The sequence below is a fragment of the Eublepharis macularius genome, chromosome 11, assembly GCF_028583425.1.
Source record: "Eublepharis macularius isolate TG4126 chromosome 11, MPM_Emac_v1.0, whole genome shotgun sequence".
In the NCBI taxonomy this organism is placed as follows: Eukaryota; Metazoa; Chordata; class Lepidosauria; order Squamata; family Eublepharidae; genus Eublepharis; species Eublepharis macularius.
In genome coordinates, this window is record NC_072800.1 from 33,176,599 (window position 1) to 33,195,317 (window position 18,719).

General features: G+C 43.3%; 1 protein-coding gene across 1 annotated transcript in view; it reads left to right on the forward strand.

The window, feature by feature from the left end:
• TGM4 (transglutaminase 4) overlaps positions 1-15,403 on the forward strand; it is a 34,367-nt gene extending 18,964 nt beyond the window's left edge. The window contains exons 7-14 of the mRNA XM_054992161.1: positions 329-503; positions 1,150-1,288; positions 2,838-2,941; positions 5,109-5,360; positions 8,156-8,458; positions 8,874-9,043; positions 10,263-10,399; positions 14,688-15,403. Of these exons, the coding sequence (XP_054848136.1) occupies positions 329-503; positions 1,150-1,288; positions 2,838-2,941; positions 5,109-5,360; positions 8,156-8,458; positions 8,874-9,043; positions 10,263-10,399; positions 14,688-14,829 (1,422 nt within the window). The 3' untranslated portion in view covers positions 14,830-15,403. The remainder of the gene's footprint in view (positions 1-328; positions 504-1,149; positions 1,289-2,837; positions 2,942-5,108; positions 5,361-8,155; positions 8,459-8,873; positions 9,044-10,262; positions 10,400-14,687) is intronic.
• The last annotated feature ends 3,316 nt before the right edge of the window (positions 15,404-18,719 follow it).

Here is an 18,719-nt window from a genome sequence, read left to right on the forward strand (position 1 = left end):
TCCATGTATATCATGGATGCATCTCTAACACTGATCCGTGGCTATGGATTCACTTAATCATTACGCTCACCAGCCTCATTATACAAAAATGCTTTCTGATCTTGACCTTCAAGATTCAAAGTTTTAATTTCCCGAACTGCAGCACATACCCTGGTTTATTTAAATAGTAAAAACTTTTTCACTTTTGGAATTGAAGGCCCAGAGTAAGGTCTGCTGGGAGGGGAGGTCAGCTGATGTTTTAGCAATGGTACAGTTGTTCTGAATCTGGAGGGTTGCCTACTTAACAAAGACAAAGGAAGCTGCTCTTTTGATGTGTGTCTGTTTTTAGGTCAATTCCAATAATGAAGCAGGAGTGCTTTTTGGGAACTGGTCAGGACGCTATACTGGTGGTACTTCCCCTCTGGCCTGGACAGGAAGTGCCCCAATTTTGCAGCAGTATTACAAAACCAAAAAACCTGTCAATTTTGGTCAGTGTTGGGTTTTCTCTGGAGTGCTTACTACAGGTAAGACATGCATTTCAGAGGTAGCCTACCTATTCTGGTTGCTAAACAGATCCATGTTCATAGGCACTATATCTCTAAATAGCAGATACTGGACACATCCAGTGGGGTAAGGCTAGTGCATTCCTTCCCTGCTTTGGCACCTTCCAGGGGCACCCGGTTAGCCATTAAGTGAGATGGGATGCCACACGAGATGGACGAGCAGTCAGATCCAGCAGGGTTCTTCTGCTATTCTGATGAGTGATGACCTCCCGAAATTGTGGTGCTTCAGGGCCACCCAAGCCACTCAAACACTTACCCTGTTGAGGGTATTCTAGCCCACTTAACCTCATAGATAGGTCTATCAATGGTTATTAGCCATAATGATTCTATGGTCAGAGGCAGTAACCTCCTATATTTCAGTACTAGTGTAGGCCTTCCACTGTGGGAAAGGTTACTGGACTAGATGGACCATTGGTCTAATCCACCATGGCTGTTCCTATGTTCTTACTTTCAGGATAACTGGACATGTAACCCATTCCTTTCATACCATGTCTCATCCCATATGTAGCCTCATGATGGAATTATAAACTGTTGCAAACAATGGTATAACTGAGGAGATCAAGGAAAGTCAACAATTGAGAGTTGACATTTTTTATCTGTATTTCAGTCATGCGAAGTCTGGGGATCCCAGCAAGAAGTATAAGCAACTTTGCTTCCGCTCATGATACAGAGGAAAACCTAAAGGTTGACATTTATTTGAATGAAAAGGGAGAAAAAATGAATGACTTAACATCAGACTCTATCTGGTAATCACTATATGCAATTTAATTAATCTGCTTCTGAAATTCGTATCCCATAGGAAATGATAATGGCTTGGATCCCGTCTAGAATCTCCACAGGTGTAAGGCAGGGATTTTTGCCAATTCCTCCTCCCACAGCAGCCTCAAATGCTCCCCAATACCATTTGCAAGACAAAGGGGATCTCCAGGAACAGCTGTTGTGGGAGAGCAATGAAAATCATTCCCATTAACACGATCATCTCCACCCCCTGATCATCATAACTAACCGGATATATCTGTCAGGCTGTGCCCTAACCGGATATATCTGTCAGGCTGTGCCTTCATCCTTTCAGGATTTTTTAAAAAGCAGAAGTGACCATTACAATTCTACATTTTAAATGCTACATTTTGGTTCTGTCCTCTGCTTGAGCCAGAATCCAAACAGTCCCTGGGGCTTCTTAGGGATTCCCTTCCTTCCACAGCCCCATATGTCCCCCCCCCACACACACAAATACTTCTGAAGGTCTCTAGAATTAATAACATTTGATTTAATAACATTTGATTTATATACCGCCCTTCAGGACAACTTAACGCCCACTTAGAGCAGTTCACAAAGTGTGCTATTATTATCCTCAAGACAATCACCCTGTGTGGTAGGTGGGGCTGAGAGAGCTCTGAAAGAGCTATGATTGACCCAAGGCCATCCATCTGACTTCGAGTGGAGGAGTGGGGAATCAATCCCGGTTCTCCAGATTAGAGTCCTGCCGCTCTTAAGCACTACACCGAACTGGATTGGGAGGGAAAATCTGATTGCCCTGGTGCAAATGGGAACGTTTTCTTTGTTTTGTATTTTCAAATGTTCTGAAAAACCTGTAACTTCAAACAACATGCAAATGGGAAAGCATGCAATGCCTGGGTCCTGCCAAGCAGCAAACAAGGCAGGGCAGGGTGGCTTCAGTCAGTCAAAGGCAAAACCCACTTTTCTCTCCTCAGTCCTGAGGCATCCCTACCCAGGTGCTGATGCTAGATAGCCAACCCTGAGGTGGGGCCTGGAAATCTCCTGGAATTACAACTGATTTCCAGATGACAGAGATTAGTCCCCCTGGAGAAAATGGCTGCTTTGCAGGGTGGCCTCTATGGCGTTGTACCTGCTGAGGTCCCTTCCCTCCCCAAGCCCCTCTCTTCCCAGGCTCCACCCCTGAAATCTCCAGCCCACAGAAGGCAATCCTCCTCGTCGCCCTATCTTAGCTACAGCCCAGAATAGGCCTTCTCTTGCTTCTCTGAATGACATCATCTCTGTAGCAAGCTTTTAGAGAGACAATTAGATATTTTTCAAAGGCATTTATAGGGGAAGGGGAGCCTAGCTTGGTGGCAGTACTGATGCTTTGATTACCAAATGTCCCGGTTGATTCCAAGGTGTCTCCAGCAATAGCCTTTTCCATGTGATTTACACTGAGAATTCAAAGTCAGAGACCAGTTATTGTTTGGAGCTTCTTGTATGGTCTAGGCTGACGTGGAATTGTAAATAGGGAATAACTTTTTATTGTTTGCAATTCTGAAACGTGTCTGTACACAGGAACTTCCATGTCTGGAATGATGCCTGGATGAAAAGGCCAGACTTGCCCAAAGGCTTTGACGGCTGGCAGGCAATTGATGCCACACCTCAAGAACTGAGCCAAGGTAAGGCTGAAACAGACGACACGACAACACACGTGGTTAAATTGGAAAGTGGTCAAGGGAGAAAAGAAATCATGCCCTGTGCTCATTGGTCCTATAAAGCCATGGAAACACAAATTTGGCCCTTTGAATAAAGTTTTGCTGATATATGTATAATAAAGTCTGTTTTCATGAAGTAGATATAGATAGCCAATGGCTTGAATTCTGAGATGGTCAAGGGGATGTGTTGGATTCAGACATTTTTGGCCAGGCCACTTTGATTTCAGACCTTTCAACAGGTATTACTCGCAATGAGGGCTAGAAACTTACAGTGCCATCTTTAGCCCTCCATTGAAGTCTATGGACATTTCAGCAGTTAGTCTGACAGAATGGCATTTCTGTTTGCATTTCTTTCTTTTTTATTTATTTACTTAGCATGTATACCCTGTCTTTCTCCTCAGTGGAGACCCAAAGAGGCTAACACTCTGCAAGTGAGCTTTTACACTTGTAAGATGTTGATTCCTCCAGACTGCCAAGCCACATGCACTGCATTCCAGTGTCACGACTAGTTCTTGAGATGAGTCCACAAGCACCGCTTACTGCCGTACGTGCTTACCTCACTCCTCCCCACCTCCCTTCTTAGCTCAATTACAATTCCTGGTTTGAAACAAACTCCAAGTTGCCATGAAATATGGGTGCAGGCAACCAGGCAAAAGAGAGTTTGTTTAATCTCCTGGAACTGGGATTCTCTACCTAGATTAAATCATAGTTGAGAAGTCTGGCTTGTGGGAAGTAAATGAACTCTGATTCACTTGGGTGTTTGTACAATGGGAAAATGGAGTCTGTTTCAGTGGAGGGATCCTTACTCATACTCCCCAAATAGGAGGAGGAGGGAAAAACATGTGCAAGGATAGCGATAAAACATGTTCTTGCACATCTTGGCTTAATTGCGGCTTGCTGAAATGCAGCCAGGATAGGTACATTAATCACCACTCTAGATTAAGAGGGGCCAACAAGACTGGCTTAGTCCACACACAGGAATACCATCGAATAGTGCTTGCAACATAATATCTCTGTTTCATATTTATGGCTTCCCCACCTCTAAAGTGCCCAAAATCAGCGTGGGATGCCCCATGGGGTGAGGCCTTAGTGGCAATGTGTCACTGTTTGCAGAGCATGCTCTGTGGGGCTTGGGTGGCTGGGGAGTGAGAATCTTTTCTGGCTGCTTCTGTTTGCCCAAATGCCTGTTGGAGCTGTCAGTTTCTATAGAGATAGAAACAGGATTCCTGACAGTGTCTACTAGGCTGGGAATTGCAACCATGGCTACCAGGAGCAAACATGCAAAAGAAGTGTGGAATTATTTATCATTTGACATACTGAGGGGAGAGAGGAGTCAACTTATTGGTTTTTTATATTTTATATGTATTTTAGCTTTGGTTTCAATTGTTTTAATGATGCATTTTATTTGGTTTTAATGCTTTTTAAAAGGTGTTTTTATTATATACTAGCCACTTTGGTGTACTTGATGAGGGAGCAGGGTATAGATTCTGCAAATAAATGGCTGTACAACATAACTTCCAGTCAATACCCAGAAGTGATGTCATGTAACTGGTGTGATGGCAGCGCAACATTCTAGGATTCAAATAAAACTCTATGGTAAAACCAGAGTTTTGGCTGAATCCTAGAGCATCATACGAGCAACATGACGTCACTTCTGGGTATTGCTAGAAGTGATGTGCCATTGACATGACACCACATTTTTAAACATCTTCTGCCCTACCAGCCCTCAGTGGACCAGTGGGCAATGGAGGCATCTCATAGGACAATAATGCCAAAATACTAATTACTGAAATTACTCCAAAAGCTGTAAGAGGTTCTGTAATAAAGTTACACGAGGTATTATACAGCCACGATCAAAAGCTTTATAATGCGTAAATGAAAATGCAAGTTGGCCATAATGATAAAACTGACAGGAATCAAGTTACCATTAGTCCATGCAATCATTATTGTCTACACCTTATCCACATTGCAGTCCAGTTAGGACTTTCCTTGTTCATGTCAAAAAGGCCATAAAAGTTGTGCAACCCAGGTATTTCCATGAACACAAAATTAATAATCACAAATATCTTCTTGTGAAGACTATGCAGTGAGCATACAGTTAGGAAAAAATAACTTTTAATCTTCTCTGCAGGGATTTATCAGTGTGGACCCTGTCCTATAAATGCAATCAGAAAGGGAGAGGTGTATCTTCCTTATGATTCCAAGTTCGTGTTTGCTGAAGTGAATGCAGACAGGGTCTTTTGGCTTGTAAAGAATGTGGATGGTGAAAACAAATATGTCAAGCTGCGTGAAGAAACCAAAGTGATTGGGAAGAGCCTCAGCACCAAAGCAGTTGGGAAGAACACCCGCGAAGACATCACGATGCAGTACAAATTCCCAGAAGGTGACCAATATATTGAATGCTTTCTTTCAAATAGTAGAAAATAAAAGCAAGGCCTCAGGTCATGTGACAGACCTGACAGACAAAAGGTGTTTGTTTCATTGGAGCCATCTTGCACTAAGCTTGGATTGTTTCTAATAATAACACTGAGTGGGGCACTAATCTGTCTAGAAGCGTGGTATATAAGAACAGCTGTTGTTATTATTTAAAATGTGTGTGACTCTTTTCTTAAATGCGAATAGCTTGGTGATTGGACATCCTTTCTCCTACTCTCTACTCTTGTAATGCATATTTTAGTTTGGTGTTGGGTGTTAAAAGTCTATAGCATATCTGATATTGCTTGATACTTATGAAGATGTGATTTTCTTCTTCTGTGGTGTGTGAAGACTCCCTGGAATGGCATCCCACAATATCATGATGACATCATTTCTGGCCACACGTAATCGTAAATGACATCACAGTGCCACCAGATGTTCTAAAATTCACTTGAAACTCTGTCCAGTGAAATGGTGATGCCACTTCTGGTTATGCACCCAGAAATGACTTCACAACATCAGGGGACACCATTCCAGCCCCCACATTTCTTCCCAATTACTCATCAAAGCAAGAGTAGGCAAGAGGGAGCAAGAATGGGAAATCCATTGCCCCCACCAGGGAAATGGTAACCCTACTTATGAACTGACTTTTGAGCGCCTTTCTGGGATAGAAAGGCAGAATTATAAAGAACTAGTTTTGATCTCATGACCTCACATTAAGGATTCAAAGGAGGGTCAAGTTAGCAGCGTCTGATTTTCTTGATGTGTGTGTGTGGGAGGGGGCGAGTAGGGCAATCAGCCACCTGACAGCAAGCATTCTAAAACAGATAAGTGCCAGGAGAACACAAGATTGCCAGCCCGGTAATCTTGCTTGTTCATTGTTCTTGAGAGAAATTTTATAATGCCACAGGGCACTAATTTATATTACAAATGTGACATAAATTCTTAACTTCCACCAGTCTTAGAACCAAATTACATGTTAAATTTTACATGTGATTGCGAAGGGGGCTTCCCTCCATAAGGCAGCTACAAGTTCCCCATGGCAACTCAGGGGCCAAATTCAGATTGAGACCTCAGTGCATGGGGAGGGTCTGAAATAGCCCTGGGTGTGTTATTTGCCCTTGATGGGGCAATTGGTGCCTCCTGTCTGTTTGGGTTCAGAAAAATAGTGCCCCTCATCCCCCCCTTGCCATGGTCCCAACCAGAATCAGGCCCCTATGGCACTTGAGTTGCCACAGTGAACTTGCAACTGGTGTCCTGCTACAGGTCTCCATTGTCACCATGTGTAGTTTGGCCCTTAAAGACACAAGCTCTGATGCCTCTAATTGCCAATATACACAATCACAGTTGACATCTTGGTTAAGTGAAAAGCACTTGTCACAGACAGAACTTACTAATATCATGAACACCAACGGTATCGGGCAAGGTTATCAGGAGATAAATGTGTAACTTGATAACAGGAATGCTAACACAACGTTGGCTAGGAAAGTTCTAAACTGTCTGAATCAAGCAGATCTTGCCTCCCAATCCCTAAGTATTCTCACAAATTTAAGTGCTCACCTCACCTTGGCTTCCCCGTTCCTTGTTATTCCTTCTTGAAGAAGAAAAAAGGAATATGTGAACCAGTCCCAATATTATTTTCAATTCCTTGAGGAGGCACCCTAGGACATTGGCAGCCCACAAAAAAAGGATGTGGCCTCCTTTATAGCTAATCAGAACAATGAGGAGATGGGCCCACAGGTATCAGGCAAAAGATGAGTTCCCTATATGCCCCAGATTTCAACTCAGATTTAATGTCGTACAAAGTTCTCTGTAACTTGGTTAGATGTCAGTGGCATGTTTTATAGTAAATTCACAGGCTATGATCCTGTCTGTGTGGCTTATGGACCACCTTCTCGTTATGTTGACTGGTCACACAGAAAGCCACAGATTTTTCTGTGAGATTTCCAGCCCTCAAGGACAGTGAGAGGAGAAACCGGAAAAGAACAAACACCTACCCTGCTGTGATTTGTGGGGGAGGCCCACCGTCCCCTGTGACTCTCACTATATTTTATTTTGTTGGGGTGTTTGACAAGCAGAAATGCAGGAGTCTGTGCCTCACCTTTGAACGGTACAAGCCCAATGAACATGTGAACACGTGAAGCTGCCTTATACCGAATCAGTCCATTGGTCCATAAAGGTCAGCATAGTCTATTCAGACTGGGAGCAGCTCTCCATGGTCTGGGACCTGTCGTAGGCTAAGCAGATGCTCTACCCCTAAGCTGCAACTCCTCCTCATAGAGGAGGCTATTTTCCCCATACCAGCTACTAATGGTGAAAGGGTTGCTCAGATGGGAACATCTTGGAGGACTTTTGTTGTTTGAAAGAGTAAGCTTCCCCCCCCCCAATCCCCCTTAAGTAGCCTCAAGTCAGCTGGTTGATCAACAAAAACATATTAAAGCCCTCTACATTAGTTCTGGGATACATCTTTTTAAAAGTGTGCATCTCAAATATGATTTGTGAATGAGTTACCCGTGTATTATACAGGTATACTCATCAGAGAGCCAGATAATGTGGAATGGGCCTTAGTATGAAATTTTAATTACTCACCCATACCGTTTGAACGGAATACAGTATTTCACAGAGCTTGCTGGATATTCAGTTGGCGTTTCTATGCTTTAAGGTATGAGGGCTGGCCACGCGCTATCTACATTTGATAGACAGTGGATGAGTGTCTGATCATGGAGCTGAAAATTGGCATCAAGGTTTTCTGATGTTTTCCAGATTCTGCAGAGGAAAGGAAAGCTGTAGAAACCGCTTGCTCTTATTTAAATTCTACCAATCTGGGTTGCTGTGAAATCACACCTCCCCTCGAGCCACTTCAAGCTAACCTTCAGCTTGGGATAGAAGGCGAAACTGCCTTGTGGCCAGGGAATCCCATTGATCTGAATATCGTTGTAAAGAATGGATCTGCGGGCGCGTGGACTGTTGACCTTGCTGCCTCTTGTCAAATGGAGTCCTACACTGGAAAAGTTGAGGCCAGCCTTGCGACCATCAAGCAGACTGTCCAAACAGAAGGCAAGCCAGGTATGTGCAGTAAAACACCTGCAGAATCCATTTGCTCTTTATTCTTTAGAGGAGGAAGTCCTCTAATTTTGTCACTTTCTATATTATGAGCACAACTCTTTGAGCCACAGATTGCAGAGAGGGTGTGTTCACCGATGCATTTCCCTCTTTTGCATTCTGACCTCCCAGTATGTATTTGTGATCACATCAGAGAAGAGAGGGGAGCAGATCCTCTTCCCTAGCTGGAGATTTTTGGTCTAAGAATGACCTGTACAGGTCCATGGCCTTTGCTTTGCTGCCCTCTTCCCAGTTTTCCTGACAACTTCCCCTTGCAAGGAGGGGGCATCATCCCGAGCTATTTATATACAAGTCACCACGTTTCGCTCTTGTATTGTGTAATTTTGCTTGCTAGCTGGCTCTGCTTTGTATTTGGCAGTTATTCAGATCCCTCTGAGAATAGCACCTGAGACTTACATAAAAGCACTGATGGCAGTAGAAGATGAGCTTCAGGTCAAGATCAATATTATTGCAGAGGTTCAAGAAACGGGTGAGAAGCTTACGGAAGAGCTGGCATTAACTTTCCAATACCCACCTCTCAGAGTGGAGGTAAGGCATTAAGAAATAGCAGGTTACTGCTGAGATATCATATATTTGGAAAACCTGAAGGTAGAAGAAATGGGAAATGTGAATAAAATACGTATATGACTCTTAGAAGCTGGAAAAATCTCCATCGCTGTCCAAAACTCTGTAGATACTTAGGATTGCTCCTCTTTTTAGATAAACACTGTGGATTTTAAAGAGTGAATTTCACCCAAGGGTATTATCACACAAGAATCAATACCAGCTCTGGGGTTTATATAAATAAACATAATAATGGTGACCTTTGGACATCAACAATGGTGGCTGAGTCCCAGCTGAATTATCAGAAGGTTACACAAAAATGCTTGTGTTGCTGATTTGAATCAGATTCCAAATTACTCCATTTCTAAATTAGATTTGGATCAAAATGGAACATGATCCGTAGCAGAAAAGGTTAGACATTCCCATCCGTGCCAGAGAATGAATGGATCAATTCACATCAATATCCCTACCGTGCAGCTGACAGGGGGACCAAACTGGACCACACATAACACATATCATTGACTGATTTCAATATCAGTCGTAGCCCAGCTCCATGTACTAGAATAAAACAAGAGTTTGATCCAAGCAGCAGTGGAAGGGCAATAATAATAATAACATTTGATTTATATACCGCCCTTCAGGATAACTTAATGCCTACTCAGAGAGGTTTACAAAGTATGTCATTATTATCCCCACAACAAAACACCCTGTGAGGTGGGCACAATCTCTGGATGTGCCGTTTTACCCATGTGCAGTGGACCCACGTGCGGTGGACCAGTGTGCAAGATATTGCAAGATATGAGCTTGTTTAGGGCATACAGAGCTCTTGCAAGTCTGAAGAGAAGTACTTGAGAAGATGATACCAACAACAGACTTCCTGTGCCATCGGGTAAAGGGCTAGGATATGCGTACTGCTATCTGCCAGGGATACTTCTGGACCAGCAAGAGAGAAGCCCACATGGGTGATCGTCATGAAAAGTGGGGAGGAGGGAGAGAATTACTTCAACCTCTGTGATTTATCTTTAACAGTGGGAAAGAGACTCATTCTTATCCGGCTCAATCCCGTATGTTTTGCACCTCCAACGCCCATATGTGGATGCTGAGAGTTATGCATCAATTCTGCTGGTTCTGTTTACAGGTTACACATTTTTTCTATTTTCTGTAATCAACTTTGCTTTTCTGTTGATGCTTCTTTGTTCCACAGATGCCAGAAACTGCAAAGATTAATGAAGATTTTAAATGTGCATTCATTTTCAAGAATACACTGTCCATTCCCTTGGAAAACTGCAAATTGCATGTAGAAGGCTTGGGCATCTTTAGGATGGAAACATTTGATCAAGGGTACGTGCTCAAAAGGGCTGCTGTAGGCTGAATCAGATCTACAGAACCAGTGTTGTGAGGACAGTTTAGGGACCGATCAAGTTTTTATCTGATTGGCTTCATAGCTAATGATTCCATAGTAAATATTTTCTGTATTACAGAGAATTTTTTCTCCCTCTTCTGTATCATTCAGTGAAGTTGATAGGCAGTAAACAAAATTATTACAATTGGGGGAACTGGAAGGACTTATCGGGGCATCTCATGTTTTCCTCCCCCACTAATTTCCCGTTTCGCTTCTCTGAAAAGCCCCCATAGCCTCTCCCCAGTACCTGCTGCCTTCTTTCATTCCCATCCGCCTGCCAATCTACCTGTTATCTGCCCCAGTTTCAGCTTTCTTTCTCTTCCCCAGCAGCCTCTACCTGTGAAAACACTAGCCTGTTTGTGTGGTACCCGCTGCCAGGCCTGTCCCAGTTACGCACTGGGAAACCCACAAGGGATACCTCATTTTACCCTTTATTCCCTTTCCCACACTATTTCCTCTTTCCCCCTCTTGGGAACCTCCATATTGTCAACTTTCCCTGCTTCAGTCTCTCTTTCTCAACCAACAGCCAACCTGCCTTTATTTGTTCCCCTTGTCTTCAGCTTTCCCTCCTCCTCTTCCCTTGGCTACCTCTACTCAGGAAAACTATGGCCAATTTGTGCAGTGCTAGTCCCCAGGAGAGACCAGAACAGGCCCAATTGTGTAGTGGAGAGCCTGCAACAACTTGTGGGCACTTTGCCTTCCCCTGTATACCTCTCCCCCTATTTCCTCTTTCCCCTCTCCTAGCAACCCCCCATACTCTCACTTTTCCCTGCTTCCTTCTCCCTCACTCTCCCAACAACCAACCAAACTTTTATCTGTCCCCCATCTACAGCTATATTTATCATTTATTTACTTCACTGTGGATCCAAAGCAACTTACATCATTTTCCTCTTCTCCATTTTTTTGAACCCCATAAAGATGGAGGTCCTGCATCTCGGCCGTGGGTTGATGGGTTTGGGAATCTGGCTCCCAGCCCTTGATGGGGCACTGTTTGCGCCTGTGCCAATGGTAAGGAGTCTGGGCATAGTCTTGGATGCTTTCTTATCAGTGGAGGAACAGGTTGTGGCAGTTGCCAGATCTGCATTTTTCCACCTTCGTCAAATCAGGCAACTTACTTCCGACCTCTTGACTCATGACCTGACTGCAGCGATCCAGGCAATGGTTACCTCCAGATCAGATTACTACAACTCGCTCTAAGCAGGGGAACCCTTGGGTCTGATCCGGAAACTGCAACTGGTACAAAATGCAGCAGCTCATGTCCTTATGGGAGCTCTGTTTTGCGTCAGCGTCACTGGCTTCCAATGGAATTCCAGGTCAGGTTCAAGGTTTTAGTCTTAACTTACAAGGCCCTTAGTGGACTGGGACCCACATAACTGCAGAACCACCTCTTGTCATATGTTCCCCAGAGGGTGCTCCGCTTGGCCAATAAACACCTGCTGGTGATCTCTGCCCCCAAGGATGTTCACCTAGACTCCACCAGGGCCAGGACTTTTTCAGCCCTGGCACCAGCCTGGTGGAACTATCTGTCTGTGGAAACTAGGCTCCAGCGGGACCTGTTAAAATTCCACCCAGGCCTGCAAGACTGAGATATTCCACCAGGCTCATGGTAGTTAAGGAGAGTGAATTATCCAGCCAGCCTCCTGCTTGGGGAAGGGCATTTATTTATTTATTTGATTTATATCTCTCCCTCCCCACAAGTGGGCTCAGGGTGGTCACAATATCATAACAATAAATATTACATAAAATAACAATAAAATGCTGTAAAATACAGTATAAAAACAAGGAACACAAGTTCACAAGGACCTCCAAGATGCAGCTGTCAGTCACAAACTTGCTGTGGGGTAGGTATGATAGATCTAATGAAGACAGCAGTTGCAGAATAGACAAGGCAAGAGACCAGCAAGATAGTCCACCAACTCCTCAACCACAGTCATAGGCCTGGCAGAACATCTCCGTTTTGCAGGCCTGGCAGAACTGTAATAGGTCCCACAGGGCCCAGATCTCAACCGGCTCTCAACTGGGAGAGTGTTCTTTCAGGCCGTTGCCAGAGCCAAAAAGGCTCTGGCCCTGGTTAAGGCCAGGTGAACACCCTTGGGCCAGGGATCACCAGTAGATGTTGTTCTGCTGAGCATAACGCCCTCCAGGGAACATACAGGAAGAGATGGTCTGGCAGATATGCGGATCCCAGTTCGCAAAGGGCTTTGAAGGTTAAAGTCAGAGCCTGGCGCAGCATAGGCTGAATATGTGCCTAAATGAAGTACCCATAAGTACATGAGCCACTGCATTCTGGACCAGTTGCAGTTTCTGGGTCTGTTTCAAGGGTAGCCCTGTGTAGCGTGAGTTACAGTAGTCCAATCTGGAGGTGACCATCACATGGATCATTGTAGCTAAGTCATGGGTAGAGAGGTAGGGAGCAAGTTGCCTGACCTGCCGGAGATAGAAAAACGCAGATCAGACCACCAACGAGACCTGGGCCTCCACCGATGTAAGCATCAAAGATGCCCCCATTAAGGGCTGGGAGCCACATTCCCAAACCCAATAACCCACAGTCCAGATACAGGACCTCCGTCTTCATAGGGTTCAGCTTCAGTCAGTTCTGCTTCATCTACACAATCACAGCATCCAGTGCCCTGGCCAGAACCTCTGGGATGGTATCCAGCTGGCCGTCCATCAACTGATACAACTGGGTGTCATCAGCATACTGATGGCAACCCAGTCCAAAGCATCAGGCCAGCTGGGGAAGGGGGTGCATGTAGACGTTAAATAACATTAGGGAGAGAATTGCCCCTTGAGGAACTCCCCCTGCCTTTTACTGCTAGAAACCAAGGCTTGAAGGCTGACAATTGAGCTCCTCCCCTGAGTCTACTGTCCATTTAATCAGTTTGCCACCCTTACGCCACCGGGTCTGAATGCTCTGGGTTGTGCAATATTGAACACTGCATCGTGAATTGTTTTATTGTATTTGTAGTTTCTGCTAGATTTTATCTCATATTGTGGCTGTTTTATATGTATGAATATAATATGTTATTATCTGCTCTGAGCCCACTTGTGGGGAGAGCAGGCTACAAATTTAATAAAATAAATAATCCTCCCAACAACCCTGGGAAGGAGGTTAGGCTGAGTGTGTGTGACAGGCCCAAAGTCACCCAGTGAGCTTCCACAGCAGAGTGAGGATGTGAACCTGGGTCTACCAGCTCCTAATCTGAAACTTTAACTACTACAGCACACTGGCTATTATGGGGTTGGCTACTTTTGAACACTAAAGCAGCAGCCAGACCTGGGTGAGTAAAGTAGTTTGCATGCTGCCAAGTTGCCCATTTTTTGCTGCCAGGCCTGGCCCCAGTAAATCCTCCTGCAAAGGCCAAAACAACCCTGGAAAGGCCCTGTTCCCTCCCCTTCTTTTACTGATAGAAACCAGGGCTTGAAGGCTGACAATGCTGTTATATTTGCCTAGCAATGGCTACTGACAGCATTTATTTCTTAAAGCTACAGGCACAGCTTCTAGTATTTTGGAGGATTTTAACTCCCCGTTTTTAATTTAATTTTATTTTTAGAGTTCAGATTTTTCTGCAAACCTGGGGTTTGCAGAATTAGATACATTGATGATGTGGATTACTTGGTTTATGAAATTTACTGCCTCAAATTTGTTGTGATGAGCATTTCATTAGATGACCTTTAAAAGGGGATTAAACAAATATGTGGAAGAGACAGTTCAGTGGCTATTAACAGCTTGCCTCTGAATACCAGTTGCCAGGGGCCAACAGGATGTTGCCTTCAAGCCTTGTTTTGAGAGCTTCCCAGAGGCATCTGGTTTGCCTCTGTGAAAAACAGGATATTGTTACAGATGGACCTTTGGTCTCTTTGGGCAAGGCTTTTCTTATGCCCTCCTTTCACCACCACCCCCAACCCCATGGAAAAGTGAGCTACCTTGGTGAGTAATGTAATTTAGAATGAACATGTGTTTTAAAAAGCTCTTCTCCTAACTCAAATAAAATGGGTTCCCCAGGAACTGTATTTCCAAAAAAATTTAAAAACTTTGAATATTCTATTATTGTTCTCCCACATAACACATACTTGGCCTAAAAAGCCCTCGCAGTTTCAGAGTTTGCTAGCGCCCATGGGCTCATTGTACATAGATTTGGATCGGAGCTGTTGTCTCTGCAGCAGCAAGTACATTAACTGCTAACATATGCAAGAAATGTCTTTTTGTTGTTGTTTCCTTCTTAGGAATGTAGCACCTGGCAACATCTTTAAATCCAAAATCGTGTGTGCTCCGAGGAAAACAGGGATGAAAAAGATTGTGGCCAAACTCAACTCCACCCAAGTGAAAGGGATAACTGTGGAAAAGATTATTACCATCACTGAATAGGAGCAGTCCCCCAAGCCATCGCATGGTGGCAGTCAGAGGCTACCTATGAGCCTTATTGACAGTGCGTGCAGCTTTGATGAGGAACCAAAACAAGAGAGATGCTAAGAGAATTTAAGTGGCTTAAGGGTATAGCTGTTTTGATTCTAGCTAATGGGGATTTAATAGAGATTATTCAAATCTGCTCTTGCATGTTTATAGATTTGGCAGCTTAGGATAAGTAAGTCCATGTTTTGTGGAATTTGGAGTGGGCATAATATCTCTGGCTTGGGAGGGGCGGTGAGCTGGCTCTGTTTTCTTTTGCAAACAATTTCAGGCTTTGTGTGAGGCTAACAACATTAGCTCCTCCTTGGCCTTTGGGTTGACGTAATGGTGGCTTTACCAGCTGCTAATTCTGCTATTAGCATTTGTGTTGACAACACACTGTTTATTACAATGCTGCATGTAGCCTGCTTTATTTCATAGTGCAGGAATATGCAACCTTTGGTTCATTATGTTGTGAAGTTTACATGGAGTAGTTTATATTTTTGTGATTATAAGTATAATTTAGACATTAAATGCAAAATTGTAAAAGGAATGGTGTGATCCCTTTTCTCATGCATGCTGTTTCCTCACTGGCCCTTAGGCTGGTGAACATGCAACTCAATTCACGAGTTGAGTCATTACTCATTACCCACTACGAGACGCTCCTCCATAAATACATTGTCCCTTTCAAGAGGAGAGCTGATGCCCTGACTTCTGCCTGGCCTTTGTATCTTGCAGAAAATTCAGGCTAAGTGAATTCTCAAGAAGCTAGAGATGGCTTGCGCTGCATAACCAATGGCTTTGTGGTCTTTACTCTTTCTTTTGATTAGTGGAAGCTGAACAAAATCATGGTTTTTTGCATATTTTTACAGGCTACATAATTCTGCCTATCTGGGTATAGAATTAGCATCAAGTATGCACAGGAGTCCAGAAGTTTTCACCAGCAACCATGTCACACAAATCTTCAGAATCCCGTGTGTGTTTTTTTCTATGTTACCATTTATAATCACAGACATCTGTATTCTAACCATGGTTTATGCATCTGTTCCCAAGTGTAACTAATAAATTTTAAAGAGAAGTTGGGAGGTGGGGGGGGGGGGCGGGGGGAAGCAACAACCTCATGTCTTACCAGGGATAACCTATGGCATGACATAGACTTGCACTTCAGTAAATGTTTTCCCTTGGATGTCTCAGCAAAATGGCTTGGATTCCACCTAGATTTCCATGGATGCAGAGAGAGAGAGAGAAAGAGAGAGAGAGAGAGAGATGGCAGATCAAAAAATGTCCCAAAATGCTGCTCTTGGTGGCAGGAAACCCCCCAGAAAAGCATGGGGGGGGATTAGAGGTCTCCCCAGGGAGCAGGGGAATTGGTGAAAATCACACACACACCCTTTACAACTGCAGAAAGCTAGGTAAGAGCCAAACCAATGGACATTCCTCATCCTCAGTAGTGGTTTTATAAGACTGGCAATGAACTTCTGCTGGAATCAGGTTGACTTAGGACTTGGCACTTGCCTTCTTAGGTAGGCACATGACCTGGCACGTTCGCTCAAGTCATCGCTTGCTGGAAGTTCTTGCTGCATTGCTTCTTTTTCATGCTTGGATTGTAGAAGCAGATTTGGACGGTCTGCTTTACTAGCACCAGAGTCTGAATCATATGGGCTTTTAGATTGGTACAGCTTCTATGAAGCCTCTGGACATCTATGTGAGGTGTATGCATGCTTGGCAAAAATATGGTATGGACTGAGCTTATATTCTAAAATACTCAGCAAGGGAAATCACTGCAACCATTGGAAACATGAGAAGACAAGACTGAGATGAAAATATTGATTCTTTTAATAAGTACCGTTATTCTGTTAAAATCAGAAAATAAGATACAAAGAGCAAAAATAGAACATCAAGATTTGTAAATACATATACTCTTTAATTGCATAGAAGAGCTCCGATAAATTGCTCATGAAAACACAAAAACATCTGTCTTCCTATACACTAGGTCCCAGCACATTGTTTATTAAAGCCTTCGAGCTAGGGCGCTCTTCAGCCTACCAGGCTTCCAGAAAAGCTGCAGCTTATATTTAAGACACACCATTTTGTCAGAAAATAAAACAGCATGTTAACACAGGCTAATTGGTTGCATAACCACACAAGCATACAGGAGAGCATTTCCATCCCTCCCTCTAGCAAACAGCCACGGCTCTGCGCTTAGGCAAATACTTCTAAACCAAACATGGAGCTTTTTAAGGCAGGCTGTTCTGTTGGTTTCAATGAGGCTACTCACAATAGTAAGCAGTACACCTAGTAATGTAAACACTGGATCCCAGACACTGAGGCTATTTGGTTTGAAGTACCTTAACCGTCAGCCTGAAAGGTTATCTGACAAAGAGCAAAAAAGTCGTGAAACTCAGAAGCAGCACAATCAGAAGTTTGGTTAATATCAAGTTCATTTTGATATTTTTTTAAAGAAATTGTTTGGTCTGGTAGATAAAGCTTTAAAAAGAATGGTCTGGAACCAAATAAGGCACTTTTATTTAAATAGGGGAAGACACATCCTGCAAAGTGTTCTACCATAATCTCGATTTGGTTTACTCCTTTGCTCTTATGTTTCCATTTCATTGCCTTCCCCTCTCCCAGCTGTGCATAGAAAAGAGAGCAGAAGTGAAGAGAGCGAATGGAAAACCCACAACTGTAACTGACAAGTAAGGGGAAGGATCCCAGCTCCTCCTCTACCAATCATAAACCTATGCCACAAAACCATGAGGAGAAGCAGTCTGTTTCCTACCCCCTCACCTTAAAATAGGCAACATCATAGCAGAAATCTGTTTGTTGTCAGACAATCCTCTCTTGGCTTAAAGGGCAATTTGCTCCTTGGCAATGTGTCCTAATATATAATATTAAACACTTCTAAAGCACTTTTGATGATAGCTTTGTCCTTCTTATTTAACATATAATCACTGTTCTAATAGTTTTCCCTGGAAGCATATACCACTACAGGTCAATTTCAAAAGACCATTTTGAGGTGGTAAAAAAAAACACCCATTTTCTTACACAAAGAAAAAAAGAGAGTAATTAGCATTTATGTTGCTATTTCTAAACACATTACAAGCAGCAATAAATCACATATCTCTGAACTTTTTGCCCCACCTGACACATACAACAATAATGTTCTAAGTATGATCAGCACTTATGGAGGACAGATTACTGAAATGAATGTGATTTTTCCACTTAGACACCCAGCACACAAGCTAGGATCATAATCAGTAGTATGTATATCTCACATTCATTTCATATGTGAGTCAAACATACATTAATACATTGTGATCAATCTTGACAAATAGCTTATTTTACATATATGCTAATTTTATAAAAATACGCAAGTCCCAAACATAAGCATGGGATGGGGCGGGGGTGGGGATGGTGGTAAACTGCCATACAACAGGGGTATTGCAGAGAATACTTGGGATCAATCCATCAACTCTCTTTGGCCCAAGAACTGTATGATATTTACATGTTGTCTGAGTAACATTCATTAAGCAGGGACATTCAAATTTTCAGAAGCTTCACCTGGGCCTTCACCTCCCTCCCTGAAATCTGAATTAAACACTGACTTCTATAATACTTGGACAGCTACCTTTTAATCATTATACTTTATTTCCATTTATAACTATGAAAAATGTTTCTCCCTTTTCCAGCCTTTCTTCTTTTCTAGTATTATAATCACGGTTTAGATCCAAACAAATATTTACCTCAGGGGTGCCATGTTGTTTGAGTTTTACACGGGTTGGTTCCAGGGTGTTCATCCTGTGTTAAGAGTTAGAGCCAAGCTACAAGTGACGCCTGACACAGGTTGGACACTTGTCAGCTTCCCTCAA